Source organism: Asterias amurensis, chromosome 7 (genome assembly GCF_032118995.1).
Source record: "Asterias amurensis chromosome 7, ASM3211899v1".
NCBI lineage: Eukaryota > Metazoa > Echinodermata > Asteroidea > Forcipulatida > Asteriidae > Asterias > Asterias amurensis.
In genome coordinates, this window is record NC_092654.1 from 23,014,213 (window position 1) to 23,028,556 (window position 14,344).

The 14,344-nt window shown below is 35.8% G+C and overlaps 2 protein-coding genes across 4 annotated transcripts in view; both read left to right on the forward strand.

The window, feature by feature from the left end:
* LOC139939507 (homeobox protein Mohawk-like) overlaps positions 1-633 on the forward strand; it is a 236,856-nt gene extending 236,223 nt beyond the window's left edge. The window contains exon 7 of the transcript XR_011786321.1: positions 603-633. The gene's annotated coding sequence lies outside the window, so the exon portion shown is untranslated. The remainder of the gene's footprint in view (positions 1-602) is intronic.
* LOC139939508 (uncharacterized) overlaps positions 1-14,054 on the forward strand; it is a 38,036-nt gene extending 23,982 nt beyond the window's left edge. The window contains exons 4-7 of one of the 3 annotated variants that reach the window (XM_071935473.1): positions 2,845-2,956; positions 3,729-3,833; positions 5,900-6,018; positions 8,331-14,054. In XM_071935473.1, the coding sequence (XP_071791574.1) occupies positions 2,845-2,956; positions 3,729-3,833; positions 5,900-5,986 (304 nt within the window). In that variant the 3' untranslated portion in view covers positions 5,987-6,018; positions 8,331-14,054. Of the gene's footprint in view, positions 1-2,844; positions 2,957-3,728; positions 3,834-5,899; positions 6,020-8,330 lie in introns of those variants that run through there. The other 2 variants (XM_071935475.1, XM_071935474.1) reach the window with 2 other exon arrangements.
* Positions 14,055-14,344: the final 290 nt, after the last annotated feature.

A 14,344-nucleotide genomic window follows, 5' to 3' on the forward strand; every position in this document is an offset into this window, starting at 1 on the left:
TCCTATAGGGTGCTCAGATTAGGTTAAGATCTAAGTATAAGACCAGAGGGCAACCGTAAGAGGCTAAGCCCAGGTCACCAATGCCGAGACCAGGGCAACTAATATTTGTAGGCCTACTTATTGCACAAATAAGTTGTACATCATTTGCAGCATTCTCAAAACTGTTCCTAGGTGGTGCAGCTGGCTGTAGTTCAGTGAAGAAAAGCATCGCTATATCAACTTTGGACCAGTGAGAAAGCTGGTGGACTAGTTAAAATAACAACTAACTGGTCCCCCTGGCAAGTCACTTAAAAAAGCTACAGGCAAGCCCTGATTTGTTTTAACAATTTAGAAACATACACTAGCACATTATTATTATGTAGGCCATGATAGAATAAAGTGTGTGTGATAATGTGTGTATTCACAGCAATAAAGCAATTTTGTACAAATCACAACATGACGTTTATGTGCTAAGCAGACATAAACCATTTACATGGCAGACTGTTGTTGCTGGCAGCCTATTTCTGCTATTTAACAAGATTTAAAGGCAGTGGACACTATTGGTAATTACTCAAAATACTTATTCGCATAAAACCTTACTTGTTTACGAGTGCTTGGGAGAGGTTGATAGTATAAAACATTGTGAGAAACGGCTCCCTCTGAAGTGATGTAGTTTACGAGAAAGTAATTTTCCGCGAATTTGATTTTGAGACCGCAGATTTTAGAATTTGAGGTCTCGAAATCAAGCATCTGAAAGCACACAACTTCGTGTGACAAGGGTGTTTTTTCTTTTATTATTATCTCGCTACTGGGACGACCGATTGAACTCAAATTTTCACAGGTTTATTATTTTATTCATATGTTGAGATACACCAAGTGAGAAGACTGCTCGTTGACAGTTACCAATAGTGTCCAGTGTCTTTAAGTGTAAAACTTTTCCTTTATAGGATAATACAACACAAACCAAAGTTGTGTCGCATAATTTAAGGAAACCCAGATCTTTTTAATTTTTTTTTTTACATGCTGTGTAGAAGAAGAACAAAAAGGGCAACACGTTTTGTACATTCGTCAAAATCCAAACTTTGATTTTACTAAATATAAAAAACACATCGTTTTTGTGTGTGTTCAATCTGCAGACATGATCAGTTGGTTCCATATCACACTGACTCCAATATTATCAGAGCACCCACAATAGACGCATCCCAATTCAGAAACAAAATGAAAGCTTTTGATCCAGTAGAATAAAGAAGCCCTCAACAGTGGTTTTTATCTGGCCGATAAATGGCTGCCGATTTGGCTAAACACACAACTGCAAGCCATGGACTTTGGATATTTGCTAAAGATCCAGAAATTTGCGTGGGGGTCATGTACTGTGGGCTTGTGTTTTGTGGTGATTTTTTTTTTAATCTCGGCAAAATACTATTGAATAGACGTCATTGTGAATCTTGTTTTGCGTTTATATGTATACTAATGGAAAAATTTATGATTTTTTAATTTAATTTACACAAGAAATACAAGTTAAACGGGTGATGTCAAGCTTATTTAAAGGTATAAACACTATCATTATAATGAGTAGGGTAGATGGCCTTAGCTTTCGATCCAAACAGGACCTTCTTCAGAGGCATAATTATGTACCAAAAATTTAAACTAAGTTTGTGTTGGAACCTTGCAAAGGGCACCACAGCAAAAGCACAGGGCATCACAGCAATCACTATGGGTGCCCTTGGTTAACTCAAGGATTGTGCAAGGATACAGACAAGATGTGGTGAGGCTGAAGGGGAACAGTTTAATAGCCAAAAGGCTCAACCTGCCCTTGGGCACAACCTGCCCTTGGGCACAACCATGGCTTGCATAAAGTTAATACTTGGCACTTAATACCTAAGTTAATTACACTTTCCCGTTATTTTCCAGAACCATTAAAGGAACACGTTGCCTTGGATCGGTCGAGTTGGTCTTTGAAAAGCGTTTGTAACCGTTTGTTATAAAATGCATATGGGTAGAAAGATGTTGTAAAAGTAGAATACAATGATCCACATAAACATGCCTCGAAATTGCATGGTTTTTCCTTTTACCTCGTCGACTAACACGGTCGACCATTTATGGGAGTCAAAATTTTGACTCCCTTAAATTGCCGGCCGTGTTAGTTCGCACAGTAAAATGAAAACCACGCAATTTTGAGGCAAACTTGTGTGGATAATTATATTCTACTTTTAAAACATCTTTCCAACCATATGCATTTTATAACAAACGGTTACAAACGCTTTTTATAGGCCCATTCGTCCGATCCAAGGCAACGTGTTCCTTTAATGTAAACATACTCCCTATACAGTGTAAATGTATATATCAGTTGTGATAGTCTTCCACATTTTGTTATCCGATTTCTCTCTCTTTTTTTTCTTTTTTTCTTTCTTTTTCTTCTCTTTACCTCCTATTTCTATTTCTAGCTTTCGTATTACCTGTGAAAAATAAATTAACTTTATTTAGAGCTGATAGCCGTAAGCCACAATCCGTGGGGGTTAGGGTTAGGCCATTTTTTTTTTTTGGAGCTGCAAGGGTTAGGGTTAGGGTTAGAAAGATTTGTTATTAATTAACCTAAAAACTCTTTCAAAGCCTGACCCATGTACTGCAGGTCATTACCTGTCCTCAATGAGACTGTTCTACTTCTCTCTAGGTTCAAATAGTATTAGTACTGGTGAGCATGTGCTTTAATGTTGGAGGAAACCTGAATTTGGATAATGCAAAAGACATGTGTGTGTTTTGATGGATAGCTGCAAGATTCAACAAAACGATGGTCTTTTGGATTAGGGCTAGATAGTAGGCCCAGCTTCATCTGACATCCTCGTTGTTTGTTTCTCTTTCTAACAGGAGGCAAGGTAGAGAGAGCCTGGATACACCCTTGAATACAGGCAGTCCGTCTTCACCTAGGTCAATACTACGAAGAGAGGTCGAAGGGAGGACGGCAGAGGAATGGAAGAGGGTACGATAAACACCAACAAATATTGTTAAAGAGGGGCTGGCTCCAAGGTCAAATTCATTCATGGAAAACATTTAATGAGAGCCTGAGACAGGGCAAAATAGCTTTGTAACCTTCTTGAAAATTTAGATCGGTATGAATGCTTGAGTTTGTGTTTTGAGTAATGACAAAATAGAAAATATTAATGTTACAAAATCAGCAAAGTTTCAACCTTCAATACATTTTGATTTCAGCCAGTTTTGGATGGGTGTCTATGTGCCTTTTGGCCATCCTGGAGCATTGACATGTTGTGAACAATTTAGATACAAAAATTTTGAATTTTTCCCACAAATTTACACCCTTGATTTGTCCAGATTCGTGCAAATACCTTTGATTGATGATACAACTCAGAATACTATTCAGGTTATACAAAAAAGTGTATGATGAATTGGTCGGTTTGAGAAGCTATGTTTCCTTCTCTGTTTCTTCAGTCACACTCCGTGTGATATAACCCAAAGAGACAAGCAGTTAGCATCCTCAATGATCCCACACTGATGTTAGAAATGTAGAGTTAATCCTCCTGAAAAGTCTCCTAAAATGTCTCCCACTCTGTCTTCACATACTTTCATGTGGTGGAACATACCCCATAAGACGTTGTTTTATATCATCAAAGCTACCCGCAGTGTTCCCGTTAACAGTCTGCTAACTCTTTTTTGTGTGTTCTTGTTTTATTCCCATTCTGTGCATGCATTGCATGGTGTGCTCCACTTGTGGTGTGTGCTTTTTTTCTAAATAGATGTATGACCGGGAACACAGGGAGAATCGGCGGCTGACGAGGAGACTACACGAGGCCGAGGAGAAAGCAGCTCGATTGGAGGATGAAATCCAGATATTGACTGAAGTACATAGTACTAACTTGCTTGAGTATAAACCCTAGTCTTAATTCAAGTCACCCTAAAAAGTTTGAAAATGTTAGTTTGTCGTTTTGAGTTAACGGCATGTATTGTTGAATGCGAGTGCACTGTGTCTCAACAAAAACATATACTTTAAACAAACATGCATTCCAACTTTGAATATTTGTTTCCTATAACCAGTATTTGTTTAACAAGAAGTCAATGTTTTGATGTCAAAGGTCAGAAAGTCGTGTTTTCAAAATGGATATTTGCACATTTAATGATGAAATGAGTGGATCACAGTTACAGGTTTAAAGGCAAAGACTACCATTGGTTTTTGGAATTGTTAGATGTTTTTAATTCTAATAAAACTAACCTGCCAAAAATTTTGTTTCAGAAGGTATGATATTACTTTTTGAGATATCGCCCAAAAAACTGGTAGTGTATGGTCCAGGCAGGAAGAATGATCCGTGATGAGAATTTTTTCGGAAGCGTTTCGCGGGCTGAACTGCTTTTGATTCCCTGTGTGATAACGGTTCAGTTCCCACTACAGTTTGGTACATGACCATTTATGCGGGTTCATTCAATTCGATTAGAATAACAAAGTATTGGAGGCATTTGGTGTCAACACCAAGTGTCAATGATGGTGAGTTGACATCAATTAGTGCCAGTCGTTTCTACCCTCTCGGTGAATCAAATAAGGTTATGGTTAATGAGCCCACGCAACACATTGCTTGTATACCTCTGTCTAATGCTACATGGCATGATTCCACTTTCCACTCGGACAAAGTTCGGTTTACCTTCCAGCGTCACAAACCTTTGCTTTGACATCAGCATTTATTACTCTATAGCATTACCAGCTGTTAAGAATGTTCACGGACCGATGCCGGTAGTTTGTATGGACTACATTTGTTTGTGTCGTTAAAAGGACAGTAGGGATGAGTTTTTTTCTGAGCTGAAGAGAAGAACTGCTGTTAAAGAGTCCGTTCGTGAACTAAAAAATGTCTAGTGTGAAAAAAAAAGACATCTTAAAAGTTCAACTTTGAAATTGTAGTTGATTGAAAAAGATTCTGAAATTTGTATCAAATTGTCATTAAATTGTCACACTCAGTCACCTTGTTTATTTTGTTTTTTTTCTGGCAAGAAATGGGAATAGGTTGATTCATTCTAAAATTTCTTAAACGGTGTGGCATTTCAAATGGATCTCCATCTCATGATCATTTACGCTCTTCGAGTTTAATGCCAAGTTATTTCCAAAAGTATACCATGCCTTTAAGGGTTCGGTTTGATCATGTTTAGATTAGAAGTCTGAACCTTTGCCCAAACGCGTGGATAAGACGGCACTCACTACATTCCAACATGTTTTGGGTCATAGTTCAAAGATCAAATGAGAGGCTATCGTGTATGTGCAGTTAATTGAATGTTGTGCAAGACGTCATACATTTACCACAATCGTATCTAATTTAGTTCTTGAAGGTTTTTTTTCTCTTTTCGTTGTCGTCCGATCAATTTAATGTTCCCCATTCATCTCTTAACTAGTAAAATTACTGTCAAATGTTAAAGGCAAGTAGACCTATCCTTTGGTTTTTTGAAATGCTTGATTGTTTTATCCTTATACAAATGTAGAAATATAAATAAATAAAAGCTAAGCTGTGAAAACTTCATTTCAAAAGGTGGTAGCGTTTTTGAGATATTGCTGAAAATCTGGAGCAGTTATGTCCACGCAGGAAGAATGATCCAAGTACACAATCCGAGAAAAGTTTTTGTGAGAACCGTTTCTCAGATTGAAATTTGTTTGAATCCCTTTCACTAAAACCACATTCCTTTAAAGGGAATCCTATCTCAAAATGTTATACATTATCAACAGCTGCAGTGCTTTTTATAAAGTAAGTTTTTGTGGTCATTACCCTCCCTTTAAAGAATATGTCTTTCTCTGAAAGGTTTTGGAGGCACCCCCCCCCCCCCCCCCCCCGATCTTTTATTGATGGATCTTTCTTGTCATGGAAACATTTGCTCAACAGCTGTCGTTTGGTAAAGTTACTGAACATTTTTAATTTGCTTTTTCTTTTTTTAGGATCTGAAGACGGTAGATGAAGAGCTGGACAGATCAAGGGAAGATAACCGTGCATTAAACAAGGCAATGTCTAACCTACGAAGTTAATTCATCCTCTAGAAAACTTCAGCACTTAATAGGTTTGTACTCCTGCAGATTCTGTGTCAAATTGTCTCTGTGTTTTTTTGTATAGTGAACACAAAAAAAACACAGAAGTGTGCAGGCCTGTATGCTTAATTTTTGAAAGGGCAAGGGCACCAAGGCATTTTCTCCTTGGTAAAGGGCACCCTATGAGGGAATTTTAAATTTCTACGGGAGCATTTTAAGGGCACCAAGGCAATGACTAGAAGGCACGCAGGTCAGATTGTGTTTGATAGATGTTAGGTGAGGTTTTGTGGTAGCAACATGTGTAAATCTCTTTTTGAGTATAGTGTTGGTTCTGAAAAGAACTGTTGGTATCCGAACTTATACTGTTTAAAAGAGATTTACAAATGGTGCTACCACAAACCACACCTTATTATACTCGCACCATTCAAAATTTCAAATTCTACCTAATTGATGTTAATTTTTGTATTGGAGATAAAGAATGAGGTCTGGTTTCACCCTTACACCAATGTGTACTGTGCACTTTATACTCAGTACTTTCCTGAGGTCTGTGAAAAAAACCACAGGTAAATCACTTGGGTGGGATTCGAACCCACAACCTTTGCATTGCTAGAGCAGATGTATTACCACTAGACCATCAAGCTAGCCTGATGGATAGAGGCAGTTTGAATCCTTACCAGTGGGTACCGCAATTTTAAAGATGTTAAAAGATCCTATGTAGATATTGGACAGAATTTGTAGAGCTGATGAAATAGTCGCAGACAGTGTTCATATTTTGTGTGATCAACCATAAACATGAAATAAACCTGTGAACATTTTTGTGGAAGGGTCACAATATCAAAATTATAATTTGTATTCATGTTTACCTTACTTTCAGAACCCATCCTTATTTGACAGTGATTTACAGTGCAACATGGCCTAACTCAATAAAGCTGCTTAAGCAGAAAATATTGCTTAAACATTTGCCGCTAAGCAACACTAAAACAGGATACAGTCACAGTTTGTACATGGATGTTTTGCTTGGTTATCTTATTCTAGTAAGCATAATTGTGTTGTGCTCAGCTACGTTTTTTGCTTAAGCAGCTCTATAAAATTATGCCATGTTGAAATGTGCAGCACAGAATAATGAGGATATTTTCTAGAGGTTAGGTGAACATTCAATACCAATTATAAATTTGATATTGTGACCCTTCCTGGCAACTCGCCATTTTCCCCCATTTACTTACCCCATCATGGATGAGATAATCAGCATTTTTGTTTTATGAGCTTCGTCTGGGACTGAACAGTTGGATAAATTGACCATCTCAACCCTAAGACTAAGGAGATTAATAAGTGAGTGACGTCGGGAGCAGAAGTATGCAGGAGTCATTCTAGAGTCTGGTTTGAGTCCTCATAGATAATGTCACGTTTATTAGTCCTGAAGGATACCAGACTAATCACTATCGTTATTCACGTCTGATGTCGTTTGTTTCCGGTAGCGTTGATGAAACGGCTCTTTGTGACAGAACGATCACTTTATTTTAATAAACGTCTGTTATTATCTGGTTATATGAAACTTGCAGCTTGCAATCAACCATTTGTATTGTTTTATTAAAGGTTGTCTCGGTCAATTTCAACAAAAAATCCCTTTCATTTTAACACCCTGCGAGTTAATCATTTTCACCAGTTGAGCATTCACTGGTAAAATGAGATCTTTCAATTTCATTTGGCCATAAGACTCATTCAATTTCGCAAAAAATAGCAGCAACCATTTAATTTCATAAAGTGTAAATAGGTTGTGGAAATTCAACTTACATGTAGTATAGTCAAAGTGTAGTCTTGAATGCTTATAAATGCTACATAAAGACTGAAATCTGAATGTGAATGAGAAGAAATCTGAATCTGAATGAGAAGAACAAAATCATGTCTGCACAAAAACGAAATCGAATGCATTCATAGCTAAAACGAAAGCCTAGTTTGAGTGGATTAGGTGAAATTGCGTGAATATCGATGCGGGTTAATGCAAACGTGTGAAATTTTTGCTGAAATTGGCTGGGAAAACCTACATGTACATCATTTATTGCCCAAAATTTATAAAGTTTACTTAAAAACTGTGGTCCGAAGGCCTTCAATTCCAGTGGACACACACACATTCATAAAAATGTACATATAAATTAATAGAAATTTAAAAATCTATAACAGCTTATGAACAATAAACACTGAATTTAAAAGTGGCAGAGGTTAAAACACTAAAAAGTTAACAACTTTCTATCATAGGCTTAGACCACCCTCTTAATTTTGATTATTTATGCTGATAAACACACCTCATTATTGACTGTTTTCTTCTTCTTTTTCCCTTTTTTTTCAGGAACAAACAAATTGATGTAAATAGATCAAGCTTTAACAGTGGTCAAGACAGCAGCAGTTCGTCTCTAGTAGATTCAGTCACTTCCTACTGCTGGGTCCTCCTCTCCAAGAATCTCAAAGTTTCCTTCAGAGCAAACAGAGTGTAAGGTACCGTTTCCTATAGGAGACTTTCTGGGACGATAGGTGGCAGCAGACTTACCGGGTAAAGCCATTGTTCTCAGAATTATGCGCATGCTCAGAACGACGTAAACAATGGAAATTTACCCGGTAAGTCTGCTGCCACCTAGTGTTGGAAAGTCTCCAAGTGGTAAGGTGTCACAATAGAATGCACTAGTCCCAGTGTCAAAGGGAAATCTGTCACCCGGAGATGGGCTGAAGGAGGAAGATTCAAAAGAGGGCGCTATCAGAAGGCGTTTGTACACAGTTTTCCGTATGGGGATAGTACCTTCGATTGGACAGAATCTCCTGCCACACAGGTACACCTAAATTATTGTTCTGGATCATAGTCGCTGTTCTCCCATGATTGTGACCCCCTTATATTACATAAAAACCACCAGGTTTTACAAGAAACTTGTTCCCGTTTTTGGAAGCAACTTTGTTTGCCATTGGTTACTTAACGTACTGATTGATACATCCCATAAAGCCTTAACCACTTCCAATTGTTTACAAAAAAATCCTTCTGTGCATCTGCATGGTTTTTATTTTTGTAGAACTTTTTTGAGCTTCACAAAAAAAAACCCCCAAAAACACGAACAAACACCAAAAATATCTGAAATATCTATCACTAGCTTGAGAACTATAAAATGGCTGGAGGATTTGAGTTTTGTTTGAAATCTCATTCACTAGATGAACATTTTGTGGTAAAGTGTTTGGTAAAGTCTCACTCATTAAACGAGAAAGCTTGTTTGGAAGAGCGACAGGTCCGAACCCTGTCTCAGTCATTGTGACTTTATGGTTCTCTGAAACAAACACGACATCACTCATTTTGAATTTTATCCTCCCTCCGACACCCACCCCTGTGAATTTTCACAGCACAAAAATTAAAGAGGAGATTTTTTGTCCACTCTAGGTTGCATACATAACGCACATGTAGTCACTAATTATGGTATGCCAATTTTAAGGTGTAGTTCGGATTTGGCGGGCTATGAGAGTGATGTGCCGTCTTGTGTCTTCATCCAAAAGGGTCCCTTTAAGATGACGAAGCAAGACACTTAAAACAGTTATGGGTTTGCATTTCGTTGGATAACTTAGGTGCACATTTGATGTTTAATACTTATTAAATCTTAGAGTTAACTTATATCACTTTTATTCATTAAAAAAAAACATAAATATATAGAAATCCTCAAATTTGTTGCTTCTACCAAAGACCAGCGGATGCAGTGACTGAATTCTAAAACCAATTCTTCAGATTTGTTTTCTGTTTAAATACTGAATGAAACAACTTGACTTATTGATAAAAACATACAAAAGTTTAAACTGGACATTTAAATACCATGTTTTATTTGAAAGACAAATTACAGGAATGGTTAAAGGCACTGTACACGTTTGGTAATTGTCAAAGACCAGTCTTCTCACTTGGTGTATCCCAACATAAGCATTAAAATAACAAGCCTGTGAAAATTTGAGCTCAATTGGTCGTCGAATTTGCGAGAAAATGATGAAAGAAAAAACACCCTTGTTGGATGAACTTGTGTGCTTTCAGATAGGAATAAAAGACTTCTGGCTAGAAGTCTTTTAAGTAGGATTTGAAACTTTGCATGGTGGAGATAAGATATAGAAGTCTTTTAATATTTTAATGAGAAATTACCTCTTTCTCAAAATCTACACTACCTTAGAGGGAGCCGTTTCTCACAACGTTTTATACTTTCAACAGCTCTCCAATGCTTGTTACCTAGTCAAGTTAACATTTGTTTTGAGTAATTACCAATCGTGTACCTTCCCTTTAAAAAACAAATCTGAAAGAAAACTGATTAAAAAGTTCTAGAAGGTGTCTTAGGGAAATCTGTTCCAGAGATCCTGTCCCCCATGGGAAATGCTTTAGGAGAATAATTCAAAAGAGGGCGCTATCACAAAAAGTTTGTACACAGTTCTTCGAATTGGGGGACAGAATCTCCTTGCACATCAGTACCAATCCTCCAGAGAAATATATTTCTGTCTAAATTGAGAAATGGCCTATTAAAGACCCCCAAAACAACGGGTCGATGTTTGAATACATTAAAGATAAAACATACCAGGTTTTTTTCTCTTCACTTTTTGACTCGCAGGTTTGTTATTTCATGCACTGTATGTGTGGAGTCACACTAGGTGCAGATACTGGTCTTCCAATGTTGTCTGCAAACCTTAAATGAATGTCCAGTAAAAACAGACAACATTATGAATATGAGTCTTTGAGAACCTTCCAAGAAAGATAAATTTTGCTGAAACCCTCTTTCCTTCTGTGATTTTTGGTACAAGCAACAGATGACGAGTCACTCTTGACTGTGCTTTCCATTTCAAGACATGATCTGCAGTGTGTGTTTCGAGTTATAAAAAGATACATTTTTTAAAAATTTAACTTTTAGGGTTTTTCTATAATTGTATAAACAAAATGCAACACTAACAACATTATATAGCTATATTTTTCACAGAAGTTTTGGGATTGTTAGAGTGAGTGAGTTATACAAAGAAGATTTTGTGTTGTTGTAGTAGAGCGACAATGTTCAGGTGAAAGAATGAAGTTTGTAAATTGTATGGTCAACAGAATGGTCAAATCCAAACTTTTACTACAAATCAAAAACAAATTTTTATCTACAAAAAAAACAGTTTTTTCTGTACCCATCGCCATTAAAAATCCTGATCTTCACCAGTTTTTAGACATAGCTGTATTAACTAACACACATTTTCATAAGTTGATCGTTGGTTTAAGATTAATGCTGTACCTTCCTCTTGAAACAATTTGCGGAAAGAATTTAAATCTGTTTTCATGATGTCTGTACTTTACTGCAACAGATCGTCTTGTACCTAGACTTCTGAATTTGTATTTATTTATGTTTCCCCCTTTATCTCCAGTGATTTGTATTCCATTATCTGCCATGTTTATCACCAGGGCCCAATTTAATAAAGCCTGTAAGCACAAAAATGTGCTTTGCATGAAATTTCTTCCTTGATAAAAACAGGATTACCAACCAAATTTCCATGTGATTTTCAGGATAAGCAAGCAACAGCTGAATACCAGGAACAAGCAATGTGCAACCATGGAAATTTGGTTGATAATCCTGTTTTTATCAAGGAAGAAATGTCATGCTTTGCAAATTTGTGTGCCTTGAGGCTTTATGAAATTTGGCCCAGGGAAGCCTTTGATTTAGTCGGCGCTCTGATATGCAGTTTAAAAGTAGCTTAGTAGTGTAATTATTAAACTAAATTTGTAGATTTATTGAAAATGTACCACTAGAGCGATAAAGGGGTTCAAATTTGTGAGTCATTTTTAAAAAGCATCCAAACTGATTGCGCTTGATACATTTTTGTTGAAGGTAAAGTGAAGTTTGTGTATAAACAACTATGGCTACTGCTTGATCACATGTCAAAGTCTTCAACATGTTGCATAGGTTGCCCTTAGCAACAGCCTTAGCTACAGATGCAGCCACCAATTTTAGACAGCTTAATATCTGAATTGGCTACGGCTTGACCTCCAGGTCATCATGCACTGTAGTATATGACGTAATTGGCAACAGCCATAGCCATTGATGCCAATTTTAATACAGACTTATCATCAGAACTCAACATAAATAACACAAATGTGTATAGCCCCCTCTATTGTTGGGATTGATGTTTTGTCAGACTCGATGCTCTGGTGGAACTAGTTTTCCCTCCCAAACATTAATATGTTTTTGTTTTGCTGTAGGGTCAAGCTATCATAGGGTCACATTTTGTATGCTTGGTAAAGTGACAAGTAATTTTGATAACCACTGAACAAATTTTACCAAAAATATGTATTTTTATGTAGAATAAAAAACAAATAAATGAGCAATACATTTAAATCATGTGCCTTAATCAACATGATTAATTTTATGGTTTTTAATCAAACTAAATCGGTTTGATTGAGTTTTTCCTGTTTTATAACCTGAAAACAGGTTGAAATTTCTCGGCACTTCTTTGGGAATATTCGATGAATATTCTGTTTTCATGTTTCCCCTTTGTCTTCTGTTATGTTTTCTGATTGTGGCAAATTCAAGAAAGCCATACGCAAGAGGCTTGTAAAACACTTTTGTTTGCTCCATGCCTGAAGACAGAAAACAAAAAAATATTATTTTGTCCAGAGGGATCAAGTTTCTCTATACTCACACATCAATCAAACTATATTAGAGTACGAAATTGATTTTTTTTTCACAGCCTCAGGAACTTCACTTTCATAATAATAACTTTGACTGTCAGAGGAGGCCTTTTTAAAATAGAATTTCATTGTCTCTTTCTGTTTCTATATTTGAACCGTTGAGACTTTCCAACCTTTTTGTGTATTTATTTTACATATCACTAACCATGATTTGTCAACCCTAAAAGTTTTTCTTGTAAAAAAAAAAGGTAAAAGGAAAAAAATCAATTGTTTCATTTTAATTTATTTTGAAAATAATTAATGTTAACTGCAAGAGTGTCTTTCTTCTTTCAATTAGCAAAATTTCATTTAGAATTTCAGTTTAACCAAAGCAAATTAACACTTGAATGTTTCTTTTTTCTTTTCATTCAAGTCGTACCATCGTTTGTGTTTCTCCCTTCCTCTTTGTGATTTTAAAAATGTTGTATTATAACAAAGCTAACTTCTTCCATGTTTTTTACCCAACGTTTTAGAAATATTGTGGATTTTATTTTTCAGTAGTTTATAAAACAAATGTAAACTCCATTTTAATTTAATTATACTGAAATGACAGTAAGTCTCTGATTATTTTGTTTATAATTATATGAAACTGGGTTAAGATAAACCATTTTGAATATTTAATGTTTAAATATTTATATCAATCATTTTAGAATCACATGTAAAACAAAAAACAAACAAAAAAATGCTGGCGTTCAAACACAGTAAATTGTACCCAGTTTTTAAACATGTTTAAATGATTAACATGCTCGTCATTTTGACGCCTCAAATAATTTGTAGCTTTCAAACACACACAAGAATCTAAGCATAAAGGTTATACATGTAAAAAAGTGGATACAAAACTTATGCTAAGAAATGTGTTGAAATTCTAAACATTGTTTTTAGAGTATAGATTTTTGTAGATTTGTTTAAAGAACATGAAGGAACAAAATGGAACCTCACCATGCTTAATGGCGTAATTTTCTTCCAAAATATACCAGTTAGATTCCATCTGGTTTATATCTCATTTTTAGCAGAAAAAAATGTATTCACAAAACACGATTTGCCCAAAGTGTTTCAGCTTCAAAGTTCTTGATTTTTTTTGAATTCGTAGTGTTAATTATTGTAAAAAAAATAACTAGAATAACTTGTGCATCTTATAATTGTAAAACAAAACAAAAACTAAAGCAAATAATGCATATCACGTATACTTATTTATCAAAGTAGAGTTGTTAATTTTGGATTGTAACTATTATTTTTTCTTTTTAAGGTATTTAAGTGGTGCTGCTGGATTTTTAACAAACGTAAAACACTGTAGTGTGGCTTGTTTAAGTAGATTCTGCTTTCTTCTATAGAGAGAAGAAAGGTGACAAATAAAACAGCTATTCAGAATTAGAATAACGTTGATTGTAAGAAGTATGATTGCACTTGAGTCTGTCATTGCGTTTCATCATCGTTTATTTAAAGGCACTGTACACGTTTGGTAATTGTCAAAGACCAGTGTTCTCACTTAATGTATCCCATCATAACCATAAAATAACAAGCCTGTGAAAAGTTGGGCTCAATTGGTCATCGAAGTTTAGAGAAAACGATGAAAAAAAAACACTTGTTGGACGAATGTGTGTGCTTTCAGATAGAAATAAAAAACTTCTTGCTATAGATTATACAAGTCTTTTATTACTTTAGTAGGA